The 26,284-nt window shown below is 39.8% G+C and overlaps 1 protein-coding gene across 1 annotated transcript in view; it reads left to right on the forward strand.

The window, feature by feature from the left end:
- Positions 1–26,284, forward strand: part of CADM4 (cell adhesion molecule 4) — a 512,369-nt gene that overhangs the window by 461,648 nt on the left and 24,437 nt on the right. Inside the window, exon 5 of the mRNA XM_053691199.1 lies at positions 11,170–11,331. Within this exon, the coding sequence (XP_053547174.1) occupies positions 11,170–11,331 (162 nt within the window). The remainder of the gene's footprint in view (positions 1–11,169; positions 11,332–26,284) is intronic.

The raw sequence follows: 26,284 nt of genomic DNA on the forward strand, positions 1-26,284 counted from the left end.
CATAATGGTAGTCAGAATTACATTTTCATGAGTCAGAGTGTACAATGTTTAAAAGACAGAATTTCCATTTTACTTCTTTGATCACAATTACTTAATTCTCTTGGTGTTCTTTGTTGAAATGTACTATATATTTCCTTTCCATGAGAGCATACGGAGTCTTTTAAAACTATGTTCTGTCTGAAGTAAGAAAGTTTCATTGTGACTTCCATGCCCCATTAACCATAAACATTAACATAGACCTAATTTAGATACAATGGTTTGTAACATTTGGAAAAATAAGGGGTTAAAAGCATTTCCATGTCAAAATAAAATCCTGTGAGATGATTGGTCCTTAAATTGCATATCAGAGTATTCTCATACCTGATGTTTAGGTATTCACTGTACTTGGAGTGTGTCCCTTTGGACTACTTAACATGAAAAAATATATTTTTGCCTTCTTTTTGTATCTCCAAATCTTTAGGTAATGGACAAATAGGTGGCCCAGAAACTTTTCAAATTAAAATTACAGTGATATTGGATTATATACAGAATTATTGTTAGATGAGTGTATACTGAGCTATTGTTAGATGAGTGTATACTGAGCTATTGTTAGATGAGTGTATACTGAGCTATTGTTAGATGAGTGTATACTGAGCTATTGTTAGATGAGTGTATACTGAGCTATTGTTAGATGAGTGTATACTGAGCTATTGTTAGATGAGTGTATACTGAGCTATTGTTAGATGAGTGTATACTGAGCTATTGTTAGATGAGTGTATACTGAGCTATTGTTAGATGAATGTATACTGAGCTATTGTTAGATGAGTGTATACTGAGCTATTGTTAGATGAGTGTATACTGAGCTATTGTTAGATGAATGTATACTGAGCTATTGTTAGATGAGTGTATACTGAGCTATTGTTAGATGAATGTATACTAAGCTATTGTTAGATGAGTGTATACAGTGGCTTTGATAGATGAGTGTATATTGAGCTACTGTTAGATGAATGTATACTGAGCTATTGTTAGATGAGTGCATACTGAGCTATTGTTAGATGAGTGTATACTGAGCTATTGTTAGATGAGTGCATACTGAGCTATTGTTAGATGAGTGCATACTGAGCTATTGTTAGATGAGTGCATACTGAGCTATTGTTAGATGAGTGTATACTAAGATATTGTTAGATGAGTGTATACTGAGCTATTTTTTGGGCGGGTGCATACTAAACTATTGCCAGTAGATCGTATAATGAACTATTGCTAATGTAGTGCATACTAAACTTTTGTTGGTAGAGTGCATACTTAACTGTCATCAGGGCCCTAGGATTTTTTTTTTATTCCTAATACAGCGTCTTTAAGTTAGGCCAGTTTTTTGGTTTGTACAAATTAAGCAGGATAATAAAGAAATGCACAATTAAATATATCTATAAAAACAAATACAACTATACTTTAGGGGGTCGATCCGATAAAAATCGTCGCCCGCAAAAGCTGGCGACGCCAATATTTGCGCGGGTTTGGTATCCTATATACGGCATAACCTAGAAGTTACGCGCGTATATTTCTGCCGTCGCCCGTAGTTTTTTGGGCCATAGGCAGGTATACCAAACCCGCGCAGTTTGGTATCCAATATACAGCGTAAGGACTTACGTGGCGAAAATGGAGAAATCTTACTCCATTTTCACCTTGCCACAAAAAGCAGCCGTAAGAAGCCTTACGCTGACTATTGGAGCCCCGTAACTATCTAAACTAGCTGCTAAATAAACCTAACACCTAACGCATGCGCAATGTCTATCTAACTGTTAACCGCGATCCCCCGCCGCAATCCCTAATAAAGTATTTAACCTCTAAACCGCCGCCATCTACATAAACTAACCCCCTACTGTGAGCCCCTTAAACCGCCGCCATCTACCTGATCTATCCCCTAATCTGACCCCTTACACCGCCGCCAGCTATATTAATATTATTAACCCCTAATCTAATATCCATAAAGTAATAAACTCTATTACCAGCCCTTAAAAGGGCCTTTTGCGGGGCTTTGCCCCAAAGTTAACAACTCTTTTGCCCTATAACCTGCCCTCCCTACACCGCCGCACCTATATTAATGGTATTAACCCCTAATATATGCCCCTTACACCGCCGCCATCTATATTAAAATTATTAACCCCTAATTTAATCTACCTACCCCGCCGCCAGCTATATTATCTATATTAACCCTAAGTATATTATAGTTAATATAGTTATTACATTATATATATTAACTATATTAACCCTAATTATATTAGGGTTAATATAGTTAATATAGTTACTATAGTATTTATATTAACTCTATCTAACCCTAACACCCCTAACTAAATTCTTATTAAATAAATCTAATTTATATTATAAACTAAAATATTCCTATTTAAATCTAAATACTTACCTATAAAATAAACCCTAAGATAGCCACAATATAATTAATAATTACATTGTAGCTATGTTAGGGTTTATATTTATTTTACAGGTAAATTGTTAATTATTTTAACTAGGTATAATAGCTATTAAATAGTTATTACCTATTTAATAGCTACCTAGTTAAAATAATTACCCAATTACCTGTAAAATAAATCCTAACCTAAGTTACAAATACACCTACACTATCAATAAATTAAATAAACTACAAATATCTATCTAAAAATACAATTAAACTAAACTACAAAAAAAAAAACACTAAATTACAAAAAATAAAAAAAATGTACAATATTTTTAAGCTAATTACACCTATTCTAAGCCCCCTAATAAAATAATAAAGCCCCCCAAAATAAAAAAAAATTCCCTACCCTATTCTAAATTAAAAAAAGTTCAAAGCTCTTTTACCTTACCAGCCCTTAAAAGGGCCTTTTGTGGGGGCATGCCCCAAAGAAAACTGCTCTTTTGCCTGAAAAAAACACAATACCACCCCCCAACATTACAACCCACCACCCACATACCCCTAATCTAACCCAAACCCCCCTTAAATAAACCTAACACTACCCCCCTGAAGATCTCCCTACCTTGTCTTCACCACACCGGGCCGAACTCCTCATCCGATCCGGGCGATGTCTTTATCCAAGCGGCAGCAAAGTCTTCTTCTATCCGGCAGCATCTTCCATCAAGCGGCATCTTCAATCGTCGCTCCTCCGACGCGGAGCATCCATCCCGGCCGACGCCTGAACGACGAATGAGGTACCTTTAAATGACGTCATCCAAGATGGCGTCCGTCGAATTCCGATTGGCTGATAGGATTCTATCAGCCAATCGGAATTAAGGTAGAAAAATCTGATTGGCTGATTCAATCAGCCAATCAGATTCAAGTTCAATCCGATTGGCTGAACCAATCAGCCAATCAGATTGAACTTAAATCTGATTGGCTGATTCAATCAGCCAATCAGATTTTTCTACCTTAATTCCGATTGGCTGATAGAATCCTATCAGCCAATCGGAATTCGACGGACGCCATCTTGGATGACGTCATTTAAAGGTACCTCATTCGTCGTTCAGTCGTCGGCCGGGATGGATGCTCCGCGTCGGAGGAGCGACGATTGAAGATTGAAGATGCCGCTTGATGGAAGATGCTGCCGGATAGAAGAAGACTTTGCTGCAGCTTGGATAAAGACATCGCCCGGATCAGATGAGGAGTTCGGCCCGGTGTGGTGAAGACAAGGTAGGGAGATCTTCAGGGGGGTAGTGTTAGGTTTATTTAAGGGGGGTTTGGGTTAGATTAGGGGTATGTGGGTGGTGGGTTGTAATGTTGGGGGGTGGTATTGTGTTTTTTTTTTTCAGGCAAAAGAGCAGTTTTCTTTGGGGCATGTCTCCACAAAAGGCCCTTTTAAGGGCTGGTAAGGTAAAAGAGCTTTGAACTTTTTTTAATTTAGAATAGGGTAGGGAGTTTTTTTTATTTTGGGGGGCTTTATTATTTTATTAGGGGGCTTAGAATAGGTGTAATTAGCTTAAAAATCTTGTAATCTTTTTTTTATTTTTTGTAATTTAGTGTTTGGTTTTTTTTGTAATTTAGTTTAGTTTATTTAATTGTATTTTTAGATAGATATTTTTAGTTTATTTAATTTATTGATAGTGTAGGTGTATTTGTAACTTAGGTTAGGATTTATTTTACAGGTAATTGGGTAATTATTTTAACTAGGTAGCTATTAAATAGTTAATAACTATTTAATAGCTATTATACCTAGTTAAAATAATTAACAATTTACCTGTAAAATAAATATAAACCCTAACATAGCTACAATGTAATTATTAATTATATTGTAGCTATCTTAGGGTTTATTTTATAGGTAAGTATTGAGATTTAAATAGGAATATTTTAATTAATAATATTAATATTAGATTTATTTTAATAAGAGTTTAGTTAGGATGTTAGAGTTAGATAGGGTTATTATACTTAATATATATATATATATATATAATATAATAACGATATTAACTATATTAACCCTAATATAATTAGGGTTAATATATATATAATATAATAACTATATTAACTATATTAACCCTAATATAATTAGGGTTAATATAGTTAATATAGCTGGTGGCGGTGTAGGGGGATTAGATTAGGGGTTAATACATTTATTATAGGTGGCCGCGGTGTAGGGGGATGTAGATTGTAGGCAAAAGAGCAGTTTACTTTGTGACAAAGCCCCGCCAAAAGCCCTTTTAAGGGCTGGCAAAAGAGCTGAATTCTTTGGGGCATGCCCGCAAAAAGCCCTTTTAAGGGCTGGCAAAAGAGCTGTTACTTTGGGGCAATGCCACGCAAAAAGCCCTTTTCAGGGCTATTTGTAGGGTTAGACTTAGGTTTAGTGGTAGGGATAGTTTAGTATTTTAGGGGTTAAATAATTTAATATAGATGGCGGCGGGGTAGGGGGATTAGATTAGGGGTTAATAATTTTAAAATAGATAGCGGCGGGGTAGGGGCTCACTTTAGGGGGTAGGTAAGGTAGATGGCGGCGGTGTTAGGGGCTCACTTTAGGGGGTTATAGATTTAATATAGATGGTGGCGGTTTAGGGGTTAATAACTTTATTAGGTAGCGGCGGTTTAGGGGTTAATACATTTTTTATTGTTAGGATAGTGAGGGGGGATAGCGGATAGAGGGTTTGACGTGTCGGGCTATGTTAGGGAGGGAGGCGTGTTAGACAGTGCGGGTTATTTAGACTTTAGTCAGGTTTTGTAGGCGCCGGCAGTTTCTAACGTGCCGTAAGTCACTGGCGACGCCAGAAATTTGTACTTGCGCAGATTTCTGGACATCGCTGGTTTATCCGACTTACGGCACTTTAGCATCTGACGGCGCCGTATATGTGATAGCTCGAGTTGCGAGCTGAAACTGCGGGCGACGCGGGTTCCCTCGCTTGCGCCGCAAACTACGCCGTTTATCGGATTGCGCCCCAGATGTATAACAACTTAGTGAACAAAATCTAAAAACATTCATTTGATACATTGGCCTAGATTCAGAGTTGCATGTGAGGTTGCTGAGGAGCTTTATTGTAAAAACGAGATCATGTACAAAATGCGTTAGTAAGCGATTCTGCCATTATCATCTGTAGTTGTATGAAGTACCCAACACATAATCTTCTTGCACGTCAAACTCAAACTGCTAACAACACAGGAAAACCGCTTGTTTAAAGGGACAGTCTACACCAGAATTTTTATTGTTTTAAAAGATAGATAATCCCTTTATTACCCATTCCCCAGTTTTGCATAACCAACACAGTTATAATAATATACTTTTAACCTCTGATTATCTTGTATCTAAGCCTCTGCAAACTGCCCCTTTATTTCAGTTCTTTTGACAGACTTGCAGTTTAGCCAATCAGTGCCTGCTCCCAGATAACTTCACGTGCACAAGCACAGTGTTATCTATATGAAATACGTGAACTAACACCCTCTAGTGGTGAAAAACGGTTAAAATGCATTCTGAAAAGAGGTGGCCTTCAAGGTCTAAGAAATTAGCATATGAACCTCCTAGGTTAAGCTTTCAACTAAGAATACCAAGAGAACAAAGCAAAATTGGTGATAAAAGTAAATTGGAAAATTGTTTAAAATTACATGCTCTATCTGAATCATGAAAGTTTATTTTGGCCTAGACTGTCCCTTTAACTGCAACACATTTACAAAATGGTTTATATAAATGTTTGTAAAATATTTTCATGTCTGTTTCGCTATGGTGAAGCCATCTTGCTGGCTATAAAGAAAGATGTCTCTAGGAGCTGTCTGAGTCCATTTCGGGGTAATCTAAAGGCATGATGGGAATTTTTCTGTAAAATACACTACTTATGCCCAATGTGTTCCCTGAAACTTTGTGTGGTTCCCACATAAATTTGTTTCATTCAAATATCAATGTAATACTGAAAGTGTTTTTTATGTATAAAGATAGACAGCAACAAAGGCCGCAAGCTGTGAAGAAGTTTGCATAGTTACCTGCTATGAATGTGGTTGGAAACCTGGAGCAGCTCTGTGATAGAGAAATAGATTCTGAATAGCTACATAGAGTGGCTAAAGATTTGTGCTACTTATGAAATTGCAAAGAGCAGGCAGACATTTGCTGCTACACATACTCATTATAGAAATACAGAGCAGTGAGAAGAGGGTTACCTCTCCTTGTACACATAACTAGAGTCATTCTGCTACTAGCTCGTCAGATCAGATCCTGGGATCTTAGCACAGTGATGTCACATGAGTAGCTGAACTAATGAATATTGTGCCCTGGTGTATCTAACAGTATTAATAAAAACCGTAATGATAATGATAATAAAAGTGGCAATATATTGTAATGTGTACATTGGAGTATACAGCACTGGGGTATTGTCTCTCAATGTGTAACAATCTATAAGTCTATGGGGACGATTTATCATGGCCCGAATGGGGCCAAATACCCCTGTTTCCGCGCAAGCCTTAACTCATCCACTGCCTCTGAGACTGCAGACATTAATCCGCCCGATCGCATACGGTCGGGTTGATTGACACCCCCTGAAATCTTCAGGGGGCGGCATTGCACAAGCAGTTCACCAGAACTGCTTGTGCAATGATAAATGCCGATAGCGTAAGCTGTCTGCATTTATCGATGTCTGGCAGACATGATCGCTACAGCGAATCATGTCCGCCAAACAAATGATAAATCGGCCCCTATGTATGCCTGTATAAATTGTACTGAGAAGTTGCATGTATACATGCTGTTTAGTGGTCTATGCTGTACCACGTGATATCTTGGGGTAGTGTGTTTAGGTGAATATGCCATACTGGGAGTGAACGGCTGTTTCTCTTTGCTCACAGTATAGTGGTGTTGAGAATCTGTCTAGAATCTATTAGGTCTCTGGCGATGATAAGAATTCTTCCTGGACTCATCATGTCTGCAGGGTGAATGAAACTGCTGTGAGATAAAGACAGAAAGATACAAAATTACAGAAGATAAGAAGATGGCAGCTATGTGTGGAGAGGTGCCGAAAGCTGCTATAAACAGGGAGATATATAGAGAGTGTGTAGATTGGGAAGAAAGATAACAGCAGAGAGATAGCGGTGGCAGATGGATACAAACCGTCCAGTCTGCAGATTATCAGCACACAATGATCTTGTATAGTACCATATCAGAGGGAGGAAGGCAATGCTGCTGACCGCTATACTCCTAGAAATTGTTGGGACATGCATATTACAGTGAGGTCTGAATTATGACTTAATCACTTGTAGCTGCAGGGATGAAATACAGTTTCATAAACAAGTTTATCAAACAGCTTGTACCATTCTCTTTCCTGGCTAATTAAACATGGTGACGACTTAGGAAAGGCTGGGGCGTAAGGTGGAAGAGTGGTGAGGATGGAGGGCAATGTGCGCTCTCTCCTTAATAAATCCTTGTATTTATGAGCACAGAGCATCACTACTATAATAAATAACTCCCCTGAGAAAGCTGTTTGAGAAATGCTTCACAGCAGTTTTTGCAAGGCTAAAGAGAAGAATGCATACTAATAAACAGCTGGTTATTATGGGCTAGCCTAATATAGGATTTATCAAATCAGGAAATGTTCCTGAGAGTTAAAGGGATTTCAAGTTATTTAGTCTCTGCATAAAATGTTTAATTAAGTAATATAAAACCACATTGCTTATACTTTCATTATTTGTTTTGCCTGATTTTGCTGGGAATTTCCTCTGAAAAGTGCGTTTGTTCTACTTTCTCTCAGAGAGGCTGTAGACATGGGAAAATGTACTTGGGCCTACAGTGACTGGTTAGCTCAGATCACAAGTTCATTTATACTTGTCCCTAATTGGCCACTACTAAGGAGACCAGGAACATAGATTCCAGCAAGTTTTTCAAGAGGAGTGCACCTGTTGATTTGCAAAATCTATTCAGGGCTAGATTACGAGTGGAGCAATATTTATCGCTCTTGCTTGAACTGCGCTAGAAGTAAGCTTTTTGCGCATGTTGGGTAGCGCGCGTATTACAAGTTGAAAGTAAAAAAAAAATAGAATGTCGTAACTTTGTTAACATATTCCCTGATAGACTTCAATGAAGCTTGAATAGTGGGGAAAAAAACTAAAACCTTACTCACGTGCAAACACGATAGCGTTTAACCAAAGTGTGCTAACCTGACATGAATATTTCATATTCCAATGTTCTTCACATAGAAGAATATGTTCTATTTATTTGTAAATACATTTTTCTATATATATCTGGTGTTTTTTTTGGTAAAATATAGATCTATACATACAGTTGCAAGAAAAAGTATGTGAACCCTTTGGAATGATATGGATTTCTGCACAAATTGGTCAGAAAATGTGATCTGATCATCATCTAAGTCACAACAATAGACAATCACAGTCTGCTTAAACTAATAACACACAAAGAATGAAATGTTGCCATGATAAAAATACAGGAAACTATCATACCCTATCAGGTCTCTGTCTATTTTGTTGTGTGCTAGGGCAGTTAAAAAACTAAACTAAACTAATTAAAAGTAGAAAAAGTTATGTATACAAAACTAGCAGCAAATATAAATTGTTAAAATGCACTGAAAACATTTCAGTTTGATTTGTATATGCTTAAAAAGAGACTCCCATGATCGTTAAATCCTCTGCACAATACTTCATTCTAGAGAGATGCATTACTTTCTATTGGACACAAACTCACAGAGACTTCTACGTTCAGCCATTTTTAGAGATTTTAGTTAGGACTGATGTGTGAGGTTTGTGAGATTTTTTTTAACATTTTTGAGAATCTTGCAGCCGCTGAACAGAAATGTTGCAGTGTTAGTGTCTAACTGCTTCACTTCTGAATGTCTTGCAATTTCCTCCCCTGTCTTCATGTTCTGCAGTACACAGTATGTTCTATATCTGTTGAGGACTTCCTGCTCTGCATACACTGTAGACAGGGCCTACTTTATTTGTTTAAATCTGCCAGGGGTCACTGCCCTATATACACAGTAGCAAGTGTTAGGGGCCGATTAATCATTGTCTGAATGGGGCCAAATACCCCTGTTTCCGCATGAGACTTTAGGCTCGCCGGAAACAGGAGTTAAGAAGCAGCTGTCTTAAAACCGATCCTCCTTAACTCATACACCTTCTCTGAGGCTGGGGACATCAATCCGCCCGATTGTGTACGATCGGGTTGATTGACACCCCCTGCTAGGGGCCGATTGGCCGTGAATCTGCAGGGGGCGGCATTGCACAATCAGTTCACCAGAACTGCTTGTGCAATGTTAAATGCCCACAGCGTTTGCTGTCGGCATTCAGCGATGTCTGGTAGCGGATCATGTCCGCCAGACTTTGATAAATCGGCCCCCTTGCCTCATCTCTGTACATCTGACAGGGAAACCCAGCTCTACTATATACACAGAATACAGTGCTTGCTTCATGTATGTAAACATCAGAGGGAAACCCAGCCATATATATATATATATATATATATATATATATATATATATATATATATAGAGCACAGAGTTTGCCTCATCTCTGTAAATTCGACAGGGAATACCAACCATATCCTTGTCAATGCATATATATTGACTTTTATACTACAGTATATCTATCAGGGCTCCATTTCCTGTATAAACATACAAAGGTACAGTGAGACTGCATTATCTGCTAGATCTGTCCCTCAATGCCAGTTCTATGTATATTTTTATAGTTCCCATAACCTAAAGAATTAGAAAAAAAAAAAGCTGCATTCACAGGTTTTGAAGCTTTGCAGTGCATGCTCACATGAGTGAGCCTCCACCCACAAATTTGAAACGCAGAAACTGCTTCTTTTGCCTTTCTGTCATAACAGAGATGGTGCAATAAATCACCCCAACACCCGCCTCTGTAGGATGATTGACAGGCCCTGCTCTTGTGATATTTGTTTGTTCAATGTTCAGTTTTGCCACTGAAAAAAATTGACAATTTGTCTGACTCCAATCTTGATACATTTTCTCCTTAAAGCTTACAGATATGCTATCACATTATGTGCCCATAGTAAGTTAAAAGTTATACTTTTATTGGCCTGTTTGCATTGACATACTTTTGCCCTTGTTAGCTAAGGGGTTGCTAGAGACACAAAACATTTATAGAATAGGCATAACTGTTTATTTTTGATAATTTGTTTATTTTTTGTAATGATAGTTTTTGTAGTTGTTGTTGTTTTTTAATGGTATTTTTTATTTTTAAGTAATGTAATGGTAGTTTTTTTTTTGAGTAATGTAAAGTTTTTGTTAGGTTGTGGGGGAGTGGTGGTTTAGGGGTTTATAGTGTAGTGGGTTACTTTGCAATGGGGGTGTGGTGGTTTAGGGGTTAATAGTGTAGTGGGTTACTTTGCAAAGGGGTGTGTGGGGGTTTAGGGGTTAATAGACTAGTTTAGTGCAACTGTGTCCTCCGACCAAAGTTTGAGCTGTCGCATATACTTTCAACTTGTAATACGTGTTATTACCACTTAATGCCTAGAAAATATGGGGAACGTAAATTACCGCGATTTTGCACAAACAAAATCACGGTAATTTAAACAGCGCCTCACTTGTAATAAGGAACATTGCATTTACGCTCCCCGCGCTAATCATAGCGCTCCACTTGTAATCTGGCCCTTGATGTCTTAGTTCCTCTCATCTCTAAATAGTTCTTAGTTCTTGTGTAAAAAAGTTATATCTCGCTGCATTGTAACAAGTGTATTTGGTTTTAAGGTGGTTGACACGTCTGTTTCTCTGCAGGTATCGCCAGCAAACAGGAGAACATAAAAACCTTCAGTATTACAAACAGCATACGCTTCACTGTGGACCGGAAGGACAATGGTGAGATAGTAACCTGTGAAGCATCACACCCAGCTTTAAAAGGACAGAAGAAGCAGACACAGTATGTGTTGGATGTTCAATGTAAGTAATAGAACAAGACTCCTCCAGAGAGATTTATAACATACCAGTTTCTTTCACTGATTTAATTTCCTCTGTAACCATCTGATGGTCAGAAACGTCTTGTAACTTCCACTGTCATTTATATTACCCCTTAGTAACTTTGTCTATGACAATTACTTGTTTTGACCCACATTGAGTAACCTCTAATATCTCCCATTTTTTCGTTAAAATTCCTGCCAAGTTCCACTTCTCTTACCTGCAGAAAAAAATATATGTCTTATACATACAGTTTGTCTGGACTATGAGTCTAGGCACTATCAGTTGAAAAAAATGTCTCCCTAACAACTTATGGGAACACACCATTCATTAGAAAATTAGAGTTTCCACCTATATAGTGAAGGTAAATTCTCCTCCTTTATAAAAACAGATCCGGAATGTTAGTGATATTTTAGATGGAGTTTTATTCATCAGTTGTAATGAAGATGCTCTATAACTTACTTCTTCATATAGATGTAACGGGGTTTGGTCTAGGCCCACAATTACCCCTGTGAGTCTTTACCCCAGCTACCTCCATGTGCTCTGCAGGCCGATCCTGAGTCTTCGCTACCTGGGAGTTGGGGTACATGACTGTGGCAGTGCCTCCACCTGACTGGGCATCCAGGGCAAGAATGGGTTTCCCAGGCAGAAACATAATAAATAATTACAACACACACAGTAATAACAGTAAAACAGTATGAACATGTATTAAAGGATTATGGCAAATAAAAGTAAGGCAAGTAATACAGTGGCTAACTAACACACCAAATATCTCTAACCAGGCCCAGCACCCTCCCAAACCACCTGCAAACCCACCCTCAGACTTCACCCTAATGGCTGATGGGTACCAGTTGGTGCACAGAAATGTTGGTGCCCTTTAAGGTAATTCAGATGCATTTAAACAGTTACAGCTCATAGGAAGCTGCAATCCACAGGAAGAGCTGTTTATAAGTGTCTGTGATGGACAGAATGCCCTGTCAGTATGACAAGGGGAGAGGATACTCCTTACCACTAAACAGGATTCATCTGCACAGGCTGAAGGGAAACTCCAGGGTCTGCCAGTCATTTACTTTGTCTGGATTCTTCTCCACAGCTCTCTCACAGGGTCAGACTGCAGCTGGCAGCATACACTAAATCAGCAGATCAGAGGAATGCTGTTACTTTACACAAGATTAAGTCTGCAGCTCCCTCACAGCCAGGCCTCACACACTCCTTCACTGCTCTGACATGTCTGCTTCCTTCTGTGTCTTACACTCTTCTCCTAAGTTTCAGTTGATCACATGACCAACCAGTCTAATAGTTACCTAGGCAACTTCTCCTGCAGACTGTATACAGGTGCAAAAGTTCAACAGGAAAATGTTCAAGAGGAGGGGCTACATTCTCCTACTCGTAAAATCCTTGCCTTCCACTGGCAAGGTTCCACCAAGAGGTAAATTGAAAAAAACAAAACATATAAATAATAATAAATGCACTAACAGTCCTATAAACAAATGTTAACTATCTTACAGTTTACTCTAGTACAGAGGGGTTCCAACATTCATCATTTCCGCAACCGCATACAGAAAATCAACCATTTTAGATTGTACCTGGGGCATATGTACATAACTGGGTTCTCCAACTTGATCGTAAGTAAGAACCCTGGGAGGCTGTTGTATTCTAGTACCCAGTCTTTTCTCTCTGAGGAAGTCCAGAATGTGCCTCGGAATCTTTAGCTCTGGCCACTTGGGTGGGGAGGTCACCAGGTGCTTGAGGCCCTGGCTTTCCCATGATACAAGAGTCTACATATGGGATAATCTTTACACCAGTGATTCCGCCAGTCTTTTACCTCAGGTATGAGAGTCCACCTTTTTTTTGCATCCTCCTCAGGCAAGGACTCAATGAGGTATTGCCTGGTTCCTCCTGATATTTCATGGTGCATAGATGCTATGGCTCGTAGAGTCTTAGTCTCTCCAGGCCTTACAAATAAAGTAGAGTAGTGGCATAACCCTGGTCTAGCTTGTAGGGCTAGTCCGTATCACTCTTTCCCTAGAACAGGGCTGACTTCCATCAGTCAGTTTAGAGATACATACCCCACTTCAACATGTCCTGCACCATTCTTGCGTTGGTACCCAAAATTATTGGGGCACACATTGTTTTCTTCATGGGGCATACAAGAGCTTCTAATTCCATAGGGCAGATCATTCCTGTGTTTAACTGTGGGATGGTTATTGTCACTCTTATACATCCCTCTACAGGCTGGGCCTGAGATCCCACTCCCCACAACTGCAACTCTCCTGCTGGCTCTAGGGGAATATGTTTTAGGTGATAGTCATAGAAGTCTCTATTAATGATGGTGACCTGGGATCCAGTATCTAACAAGGCTGAGGCATGAATACCTTCTATTTGTAACTGTATCAGAGATTTGGGCCCAATCTTGGCCCCCACAGATAACATGGTTGTGTTTTTTTTTCCTCTTTTCCTGAAAGGACTGGTAACTTAGACATCCTTCAGCTCAATAGTTAGCACTTCCACCCCTGTCTCTGATGAATTAGTGGGACACTCCCGCTTGAAATGCCCTGACTGGGGGGACTGTTCCTCTGGGAATAACCTTCCTGTGGTTTCCCTGGGATGCTGCCTCCTGGTAGGAGAATAATCTGTTCTTCTTGGCGATGGCTTAGACAATAATTCTAATTCAGCTACCTTCTTTTTAAGGATGGAGAGTTCCATATCATCTTTCTCTGCGGCTTTAAAATAATTTCCTTTTTGTGGAGGAGATGGGGATATTTGGTTCTCCAGTATTTTTGCTTTTCGGATCAGTGTGGAATAGGACAAGACTTGATCATCCAACTTAACTCTTAACATGATCATGACTGGATCATTGCTAAGGCCTCCCTTCTGAATTTGTTTGGATAGTAGAGTATCCAACTCAGATGCAGTGACTGCTCCATTATGAAACAGTTTTCCCAGTGACAATTGTAACCGATTGATATAGTCTGAAGCTTTCTCATGTTCCTTCTGTTTAGTAGCTAGGAACTTGATTAATAGATCATCAGAGTCCTCTGATTTTCCATAAGCATCCTGCAAAACTTTCAGGTAATCTTGTGCGGTAGCTTGTTCATTCACTCCCCTAAATAGCCTTATCATATTTGTAGCTGGGAAACGAAGAATCTCCATTATTTTTTTTATGTTATCCGTACAAGACCATTCTTCCAATAATTTTACAGCATTATCCTTCCAGGCCTTAAAGGGTTCCTCCCTGGCAGGAACAGGCTGATTCCCAGAAAACACTTTCAGCTTACGGTAACTGTGGATATGGGTAGCCATCACTATGGCTTCTGAGAGTTTTTGCAGTATTTCAGATATGTTACTCTCTCCTGAACTTGTGGCTCTCAATAGGGAATCGTCTTGTTTTGGGGATGTTAGAGATGAGGGAACCACTAGATCTGGGGTATTAGGGGCAGTTGTCCCTTGCACACTGGAAAAGTAGACATTTCGTTTGGGGATGGCCCCAGTCTCTACAAGGGTAACTGGTAATATCCTGGCGGGTTTCTCTGACAAAGGGGACAGAATCTGGGAATAACTTGATACATTAAAGTCTCTTAGGCCTATACTGGAGGGTTGCTGCAGTGTAACCCCTTCCTCCTTATCAGGGAAAGCATACACTAAGCGGCATCCTTATGTTTCAAGAAGGTATAGACATGTAGGCCTATGACGGCCTCTAAAATCTGCATGGGAATATACTAACATGTAAGTTTGACCGTATGAATCATGCAGGATATCTCTGATGGTAGCTATCTCTATTCCCAGAACAATCTCTACGCACTTGGTGACATGTTTTATCTCACTATAGGGAGGTACCTGGCATATCATCACTGCATGATTCAATGGTACCTTCTGTTGCTGGGCCCAATCTGTTGCAAATGGGAGCATGGGCCGGGAATTGATCAATCCTTACTGGGTGTACCCCAATTTATCTCAGCAGTACCACCAAATGTAATGGGGTTTGGCTTAGGCCCACAATTACCCCTGTGAGTCTTTACCCCAGCTACCTCCATGTGCTCTGCAGGCAGATCCTGAGTCTCCGCTACCTGGGAGTTGGGGTACATGACTGTGGCAGTGCCTCCACCTGACTGGGCATCCAGGGCAAGAATGGGTTTCCCAGGCAGGAATATAATAAATAACTACAACACACACAGTAATAACAGTAAAACAGTATGAACATGTATTAAAGGATTATGGCAAATAAAAGTAAGGCAAGTAATACAGTGGCTAACTAACACACCAACTCTCTTTAACCAGGCCCAGCACCCTCCCAAATCACCTGCGAACCCACCCTCAGGCTTCACCCTAATGGCTGATGGGTACCAGTTGGTGCACAGAAATGTTGGTGCCCTTTAAGGTAATTCAGATGCATTTAAACAGTTACAGCTCATAGGAAGCTGCAGTCCACATGAAGAGCTGTTTATAAGTGTCTGTGATGGACAGAATGCCCTGTCAGTATGACAAGGGGAGAGGATACTCCTTACCACTAAACAGGATTCATCTGGACAGGCTGAAGGGAAACTCCAGGGTCTGCCAGTCATTTACTTTGTCTGGATTCTTCTCCACAGCTCTCTCACAGGGTCAGACTGCAGCTGGCAGCATACACTAAATCAGCAGATCAGAGGAATGCTGTTACTTTACACAAGATGAAGTCTGCAGCTCCCTCACAGCCAGGCCTCACACACTCCTTCACTGCTCTGACATGTCTGCTTCCTTCTGTGTCTTACACTCTTCTCCTAAGTTTCAGTTGATCACATGACCAACCAGTCTAATAGTTACCTAGGCAACTTCTCCTGCAGACTGTATACAGGTGCAAAAGTTCAACAGGAAAATGTTCAAGAGGAGGGGCTACATTCTCCTACTCGTAAAATCCTTGCCTTCCACTGGCAAGGTTCCACCAAGAGGTAAATTGAAAAAAACAAAACATATAAATAATAATAAATGCACTAACAGTCCTATAAACAAATGTTAACTATCTTACAGTTTACTCTAGTACAGAGGGGTTCCAACATTCATCATTTCCGCAACCGCATACAGAAAATCAACCATTTTAGACTGTACCTGGGGCATATGTACATAACTGGGTTCTCCGACTTGATCGTAAGTAAGAACCCTGGGAGGCTGTTGTATTCTAGTACCCAGTCTTTTCTCTCTGAGGAAGTCCAGAATGTGCCTCGGAATCTTTAGCTCTGGCCACTTGGGTGGGGAGGTCACCAGGTGCTTGAGGCCCTGGCTTTCCCATGATACAAGAGTCTACATATGGGATAATCTTTACACCAGTGATTCCGCCAGTCTTTTACCTCAGGTATGAGAGTCCACCTTTTTTTTGCATCCTCCTCAGGCAAGGACTCAATGAGGTATTGCCTGGTTCCTCCTGATATTTCATGGTGCATAGATGCTATGGCTCGTAGAGTCTTAGTCTCTCCAGGCCTTACAAATAAAGTAGAGTAGTGGCATAACCCTGGTCTAGCTTGTAGGGCTAGTCCGTATCACTCTTTCCCTAGAACAGGGCTGACTTCCATCAGTCAGTTTAGAGATACATCCCCCACTTCAACATGTCCTGCACCATTCTTGCGTTGGTACCCAAAATTATTGGGGCACACATTGTTTTCTTCATGGGGCATACAAGAGCTTCTAATTCCATAGGGCAGATCATTCCTGTGTTTAACTGTGGGATGGTTATTGTCACTCTTATACATCCCTCTACAGGCTGGGCCTGAGATCCCACTCCCCACAACTGCAACTCTCCTGCTGGCTCTAGGGGAATATGTTTTAGGTGATAGTCATAGAAGTCTCTATTAATGATGGTGACCTGGGATCCAGTATCTAACAAGGCTGAGGCATGAATACCTTCTATTTGTAACTGTATCAGAGATTTGGGCCCAATCTTGGCCCCCACAGATAACCTGGGTGTGTTTTTTTTTCCTCTTTTCCTGAAAGGACTGGTAACTTAGACATCCTCCAGCTCAATAGTTAGCACTTCCACCCCTGTCTCTGATGAATTAGTGGGACACTCCCGCTTGAAATGCCCTGACTGGGGGGACTGTTCCTCTGGGAATAACCTTCCTGTGGTTTCCCTGGGATGCTGCCTCCTGGTAGGAGAATAATCTGTTCTTCTTGGCGATGGCTTAGACAATAATTCTAATTCAGCTACCTTCTTTTTAAGGATGGAGAGTTCCATATCATCTTTCTCTGCGGCTTTAAAATAATTTCCTTTTTGTGGAGGAGATGGGGATATTTGGTTCTCCAGTATTTTTGCTTTTCGGATCAGTGTGGAATAGGACAAGACTTGATCATCCAACTTAACTCTTAACATGATCATGACTGGATCATTGCTAAGGCCTCCCTTCTGAATTTGTTTGGATAGTCGAGTATCCAACTCAGATGCAGTGACTGCTCCATTATGAAACAGTTTTCCCAGTGACAATTGTAACCGATTGATATAGTCTGAAGCTTTCTCATGTTCCTTCTGTTTAGTAGCTAGGAACTTGATTAATAGATCATCAGAGTCCTCTGATTTTCCATAAGCATCCTGCAAAACTTTCAGGTAATCTTGTGCGGTAGCTTGTTCATTCACTCCCCTAAATAGCCTTATCATATTTGTAGCTGGGAAACGAAGAATCTCCATTATTTTTTTTATGTTATCCGTACAAGACCATTCTTCCAATAATTTTACAGCATTATCCTTCCAGGCCTTAAAGGGTTCCTCCCTGGCAGGAACAGGCTGATTCCCAGAAAACACTTTCAGCTTACGGTAACTGTGGATATGGGTAGCCATCACTATGGCTTCTGAGAGTTTTTGCAGTATTTCAGATATGTTACTCTCTCCTGAACTTGTGGCTCTCAATAGGGAATCGTCTTGTTTTGGGGATGTTAGAGATGAGGGAACCACTAGATCTGGGGTATTAGGGGCAGTTGTCCCTTGCACACTGGAAAAGTAGACATTTCGTTTGGGGATGGCCCCAGTCTCTACAAGGGTAACTGGTAATATCCTGGCGGGTTTCTCTGACAAAGGGGACAGAATCTGGGAATAACTTGATACATTAAAGTCTCTTAGGCCTATACTGGAGGGTTGCTGCAGTGTAACCCCTTCCTCCTTATCAGGGAAAGCATACACTAAGCGGCATCCTTATGTTTCAAGAAGGTATAGACATGTAGGCCTATGACGGCCTCTAAAATCTGCATGGGAATATACTAACATGTAAGTTTGACCGTATGAATCATGCAGGATATCTCTGATGGTAGCTATCTCTATTCCCAGAACAATCTCTACGCACTTGGTGACATGTTTTATCTCACTATAGGGAGGTACCTGGCATATCATCACTGCATGATTCAATGGTACCTTCTGTTGCTGGGCCCAATCTGTTGCAAATGGGAGCATGGGCCGGGAATTGATCAATCCTTACTGGGTGTACCCCAATTTATCTCAGCAGTACCACCAAATGTAATGGGGTTTGGCTTAGGCCCACAATTACCCCTGTGAGTCTTTACCCCAGCTACCTCCATGTGCTCTGCAGGCAGATCCTGAGTCTCCGCTACCTGGGAGTTGGGGTACATGACTGTGGCAGTGCCTCCACCTGACTGGGCATCCAGGGCAAGAATGGGTTTCCCAGGCAGGAATATAATAAATAACTACAACACACACAGTAATAACAGTAAAACAGTATGAACATGTATTAAAGGATTATGGCAAATAAAAGTAAGGCAAGTAATACAGTGGCTAACTAACACACCAACTCTCTCTAACCAGGCCCAGCACCCTCCCAAATCACCTGCGAACCCACCCTCGGGCTTCACCCTAATGGCTAATGGGTACCAGTTGGTGCACGGAAATGTTGGGGCCCTTTAAGGTAATCCACATTCATTTAAACAGTTACAGCTCATAGGAAGCTGCAATCCACAGGAAGAGCTGTTTATAAGTGTCTGTGATGGACAGAATGCCCTGTCAGTATGACAAGGGGAGAGGATACTCCTTACCACTAAACAGGATTCATCTGCACAGGCTGAAGGGAAACTCCAGGGTCTGCCAGTAATTTACTTTGTCTGCGTTCTTCTCCACAGCTCTCTCACAGGGTCAGACTGCAGCTGGCAGCATACACTAAATCAGCAGATCAGAGGAATGCTGTTACTTTACACAAGATGGAGTCTCTATGCAGCTCCTCTCACAGCCAGGCCTCACACACTCCTTCACTGCTCTGACATGTCTGCTTCCTTCTGTGTCTTACACTCTTCTCCTAAGTTTCAATTGATCACATGACCAACCAGTCTAATAGTTACCTAGGCAACTTCTCCTGCAGACTGTATACAGGTGCAAAAGTTCAACAGGAAAATGTTCAACATGAGGGGCTACATAGATATAAAATTAAAATACCCTGTGCTTCCCCGCCCACTTCAAAAGTCAATTTTTCTGTGAGCTAAAGGTTTGAATTTTTCTCCAATCAGTGCTCTAGCTACAACAAAAGTGCCATATGGGGAAAGCGCTGATTGGACAACAAATCAAACCATTAGCTCTAAGAAAAATTGACTTTTGAAGTGGGCGTATAGCAGGATATTTGAATTTCATATCTATATTAATAAGTAAGTTATAGCGCAAATACCCCGCGCTCCACCTCCCACTTCAAAGGTCAATTTTTCTGTGAGCTAAAGGTTTAAATTGTGTTCCAATCAGCACTATGACACTTTTGTTGTAGCTAGAGCGCTGATTGGCGAACAATTCAAACCGTTAGCACACAGAAAAAAATACTTTTGAAGTGGGCTGCGGAGTGCAGGAATTTGAATTTCATAACTATATTAAAAAGCAAGTTATAGTTCAACTTCATTACAACTGATGAATTAATCTCCATCTAAAATATCACTAACATTCCAGATCTATTTTTTTAAAAAGGGGAGAGTTTACCATCACTTTAAATTAAAAATGCCCCCAAATTCCTTCCTGTGTGACCTCACTATTCTAAAATTCTGTTTATGTTAAGGATGTCAAATCAGTAGTGTAAAATTGTATGGCCCTGTAGAATATAGCAAAAAAGGTCAATAAAAATTGTGGAATCAAAATCATAAATGCAAACTTGGTGATGATCTCTTTAGCTTGGTGACCACACTGGTGAAATACAGAATGTAACCTGATTTTCTTACCTTGAAAGAAAATTATATATAGCAGTGTTTTTCAATTCCATTCCTGAGGTCACACTCAGTCCAGATTTTCATGACCCGTTAGTGTTTCCTAAGGACTGGAATTGAAAAGCATTATAGTGTGATCGTTAATGACACACCAAATATCTCTAAAAGTGACCAGACAGCTCTGGGCTTCTGGGTAATATGTTTGATCGCAAATGATGACCACAACCTGCTTCCTGATGCTTTCCACTATATAATGTTTGCTATTATTTACAGTGATATCCTTTGAGTAGCAGTGATACCCACAGTGTCTGACCAAGGACATTCTATAGATCCTTTCTGGTATTTACACCAATTGCCCAATTACGTCCTTTGCCTCTTTTTAAAAAGAACAAGAATTATAAAAGGCAATGTAGACATTTGTTTCAAAAAAGTACATTGTAAGATTTGCTATTAGGTGCTCTAATCTAAAATTGGTAGTACTATATTATATAATGTACGTATTGCTGTATTGTACCCTATGCTTGTATGTATGGACTGCTTCATAATGAATTAATATATATATATTCTTGCATTAAATCATACTTATAAGGAATGCTGCATTTTTTTATTTACATATAGCTGTAATGTAACATGGGCATACATACTGTACTGTTTATGCATTGTACATTTATAACCAAATAAGAGTTCCTGTAATGTTGGGTGATTATAGTGCTCTTGCATTTTGACATGTTGTTGTATTTTACAAGAAAATCGAGAAGGAATAATGAAAATTAAAAACATCCAAATAACAAGTAAATTTCCACGAATCTGATCAGTTATGTCCCACAAAGAGCAGCCATCTTTGTTAGTATTTAGGCAGGACACTTCCATAACCAAGCACTACAGGCATGCTTGTTACCTCAGATATTATTTGTCCATCTTGTCTGGATAGAAACATGCTGGTTTATGTGCTGCAGGTGTATTTGTGTTTCAGAAGGAAAGTGTTTGCTGGTGTTGGGATGGTTAGAGGCTGGTGAGCATCAGGTGTGCTTGCAAGTGTATTTGTGTTTCAGAAGGAGAGTGTTTGCTGGTGTTGGGATGGTTAGAGGCTGGTGAGCATCAGGTGTGCTTGCAAGTGTATTTGTGTTTCAGAAGGAGAGTGTTTGCTGGTGTTGGGATGGTTAGAGGCTGGTGAGCATCAGGTGTGCTGCAGGTGTATTTGTGTTTCAGAAGGAGAGTGTTTGCTGGTGTTGGGATGGTTAGAGGCTGGTGAGCATCAGGGGCGCGATCCGATATCGATCGCAGTTTGCGGCGCAAGCGAGGGAACCGGCGTCGCCCGCAGTTTCAGCTCGCAACTCGAGCCATCCCATATAGGTCGCCGTCAGATGCTAACGTGCCGTAAGTCTCACAAACCAGCGATGTCCAGAAATCTGCGTAAGTACAAATTTCTGGCGTCGCCAGTGACTTGCGCCACGTTAGAATCTGCCGGCGCCTATAAAACCTGACTAAAGTCTAAAACACTCGCACTGTCTAACACGCCTCCCTAACATAGCCCGCACTGTCTAACACGCCTCCCTAACATAGCCCGCACTGTCTAACACGCCTCCCTAACATAGCCCGCACTGTCTAACCCTCTATCCGCTATCCCCCCTCACTAGCCTAACAATAAAAAAGCTATTAACCCCTAAACCGCCGCTCCTTTACCCCGCCGCAACCTAATAAAGTTATTAACCCCTAAACCGCCGCTCCCGTACCCCGCCGCCAGCTATATTATATCTATAACCCCCTAAAGTGAGCCCCTAACACCGCCGCCATCTATATTAAAATTATTAACCCCTAATGTAAGCCCCTTACACCGCCGCCATCTCTATTAAAATGATTAACCCCTAATTTAATCTACCTACCCCGCCGCCAGCTATATTATCTATATTAACCCTAAGTATATTATAGTTAATATAGGTATTACATTATATATATTAACTATATTAACCCTAATTATATTAGGGTTAATATAGTTACTATAGTATTTATATTAACTATATTAACTCTATCTAACCCTAACTAAATTTATATTAAATTAATCTAATTAATTTATAAACTAAAATATTCCTATTTAAATCTAAATACTTACCTATAAAATAAACCCTAAGATAGCTACAATATAATTAATAATTACATTGTAGCTATGTTAGGGTTAATATTTATTTTACAGGTAAATTGTTAATTATTTTAACTAGGTATAATAGATATTAAATAGTTATTAACTATTTAATATCTACCTAGTTAAAATAATTACCCAATTACCTGTAAAATAAATCCTAACCTAAGTTATAAATACACCTACACTATCAATAAATTAAAGTACAAACATCTATCTAAAAATACAATTAAATTAACTAAACTAAATTACAAAAAAAAACAAACACTAAATTACAAAAAATAAAAAAAAGATTACAAGATTTTTAAGCTAATTACACCTATTCTAATTCCCCTAATAAAATAATAAACCCCCAAAATAAAAAAAATTCCCTGCCCTATTCTAAATTAAACATATTTCAAAGCTCTTTACCTTACCAGCCCTTAAAAGGGCCTTTTGTGGGGCATGCCCCAAAGAATTCAGCTCTTTTGCATTCAACAAATACAATCCCCCCCCATTACAACCCACCACCCACATACCCCTATTCTAAACCCACCCAAACCCCCCTTAAAAAAGCCTAACACTACCCCCCTGAAGATCTCCCTACCTTGTCTTCACCACACCGGGCCGAACTCCTGATCCGATCCGGGCGATGTCGTCCTCCAAGCGGCAAAGAAGAATTCTTCCTCCGGCGATGTCATCCTCCAAGCGGCAAAGAAGAATTCTTCCTCCGGCGACGTCTTCCTCTAAGCGGCAGCAAAGTCTTCATTCTTCCGGCGGCATCTTCAATCTTCTTTCTTCGCTCCGCCGCCGCGGAGCATCCATCCCGGCCGACTGCTAAACTTGGAATGAGGTACCTTTAAATGACGTCATCCAAGATGGCGTCCGCCGAATTCCGATTGGCTGATAGGATTCTATCAGCCAATCGGAATTAAGTTAAAAAAATCTGATTGGCTGATTGAATCAGCCAATCAGATTCAAGTTCAATCCGATTGGCTGATCCAATCAGCCAATCAGATTGAGCTCGCATTCTATTGGCTGTTCCGATCAGCCAATAGAATGCGAGCTCAATCTGATTGGCTGATTAGATCAGCCAATCGGATTGAACTTGAATCTGATTGGCTGATTCAATCAGCCAATCAGATTTTTTTAACTTAATTCCGATTGGCTGATAGAATCCTATCAGCCAATCGGAATTCGGCGGACGCCATCTTGGATGACGTCATTTAAAGGTACCTCATTCCAAGTTTAGCAGTCGGCCGGGATGGATGCTCCGCGGCGGCGGAGCGAAGAAAGAAGATTGAAGATGCCGCCGGAAGAATGAAGACTTTGCTGCCGCTTGGAGGAAGACGTCGCCGGAGGGAAGAATTCTTCTTTGCCGCTTGGAGGATGACATCGCCGGAGGAAGAATTCTTCTTTGCCGCTTGGAGGACGACATCGCCCGGATCGGATCAGGAGTTCGGCCCGGTGTGGTGAAGACAAGGTAGGGAGATCTTCAGGGGGGTAGTGTTAGGCTTTTTTAAGGGGGGTTTGGGTGGGTTTAGAATAGGGGTATGTGGGTGGTGGGTTGTAATGGGGGGGGGGGATTGTATTTGTTGAATGCAAAAGAGCTGAATTCTTTGGGGCATGCCCCACAAAAGGCCCTTTTAAGGGCTGGTAAGGTAAAGAGCTTTGAAATATGTTTAATTTAGAATAGGGCAGGGAATTTTTTTTATTTTGGGGGTTTATTATTTTATTAGGGGAATTAGAATAGGTGTAATTAGCTTAAAAATCTTGTAATCTTTTTTTTATTTTTTGTAATTTAGTGTTTGTTTTTTTTTGTAATTTAGTTTAGTTAATTTAATAGTATTTTTAGATAGATGTTTGTACTTTATTTAATTTATTGATAGTGTAGGTGTATTTATAACTTAGGTTAGGATTTATTTTACAGGTAATTGGGTAATTATTTTAACTAGGTAGATATTAAATAGTTAATAACTATTTAATATCTATTATACCTAGTTAAAATAATTAACAATTTACATGTAAAATAAATATTAACCCTAACATAGCTACAATGTAATTATTAATTATATTGTAGCTATCTTAGGGTTTATTTTATAGGTAAGTATTTAGATTTAAATAGGAATATTTTAGTTTATAAATTAATTAGATTAATTTAATATAAATATAGTTAGGGGTGTTAGTGTTAGATAGAGTTAATATAGTTAATATAAATACTATAGTAACTATATTAACCCTAATATAATTAGGGTTAATATAGTTAATATATATAATGTAATAACTATATTAACTATAATATACTTAGGGTTAATATAGATAATATAGCTGGCGGCGGGGTAGGTAGATTAAATTAGGGGTTAATCATTTTAATAGAGATGGCGGCGGTGTAAGGGGCTTACATTAGGGGTTAATAATATTAATATAGCTGGCGGCGGTATAGGGGGATTAGATTAGAGGTTAATAATTTTTATATAGGTGGCGGCGGTGTAAGGGGTCAGATTAGGGGATAGATAAGGTAGATGGCGGCGGTTTTAGAGGCTCACAGTAGGGGGTTAGTTTATGTAGATGGCGGCGGGGTCCGGGAGCGGTGGTTTAGGGGGTAATAACTTTATTAGGGATTTCGGGGGGGGGGGATCGCGGTTGACAGGAAGATAGACATTGCGCATGCGTTAGGTGTTAGGTTTATTTTCTAGTTAGTTTAGGGAGTTACGGGGCTCCAATAGTCAGCGTAAGGCTTCTTACGGCTGCTTTTTGTGGCGAGGTGAAAATGGAGTAAGTTTTCTCCATTTTCGCCACGTAAGTCCTTACGCTGCATATTGGATACCAAACTGCGCGGGTTTGGTATACCTGCCTATGGCCCAAAAAACTGCGGGCAACGGCAGAAATATACGCGCGTAACTTCTAGCTTACGCCGTATATAGGATACCAAATCCGCGCAATTATTGGCGTCGCCGGCTTTTGCGGGCGACGATTTTTATCGGATCGACCCCCAGGTGTGCTGCAAGTGTATTTGTATTTCAGAAGGAGAGTGTTTGCTGGTGTTGGGATGGTTAGAGGCTGGTGAGCATCAGGTGTGCTGCAGGTGTATTTGTGTTTCAGAAGGAGAGTGTTTGCAGGTGTTGGGATGGTTAGAGGCTGGTGAGCAGAATAATTTAAGCGGAAATACTGGCGCTGAAAGCAGGGTAGTACACAAATACAATATACGGGTAACCTAAAAGGGTCTACCTTAGCAGAAATATAATTGTTATAAAAGTTAATAAATGGTAATAGCCTAATATATATCTTAGAAAATATATTTAATAGTGAAAAATTACAATACAATCAAGATTAAAATCAGTGTTAATAAAATCAGTACATATATACTAAAAAGTAATTAATGGGGCCCTTTAAATTAGTTTGAAAAAACATACAGAAAGGGGAAAGATTAACCACAAATCTATATATATATATATATATATATATATATATATATATATATATATATATACTGTGATTGAGGATAGAAGAAAACTATACTCAAATAAATATAAGTATAAGGAGGGCAGAGATATTCAAACAGTATAAATAAAAACAAATAGCAATACAAACAGACTTAATAACTGGACGTCCAGCGTAAAAACCAGGGGTTAAAACAGTAATAATCTGGGGTTAAAACAGTATTAACCTGAAAGTGCACTA

Source organism: Bombina bombina, chromosome 8 (genome assembly GCF_027579735.1).
Source record: "Bombina bombina isolate aBomBom1 chromosome 8, aBomBom1.pri, whole genome shotgun sequence".
In the NCBI taxonomy this organism is placed as follows: Eukaryota; Metazoa; Chordata; class Amphibia; order Anura; family Bombinatoridae; genus Bombina; species Bombina bombina.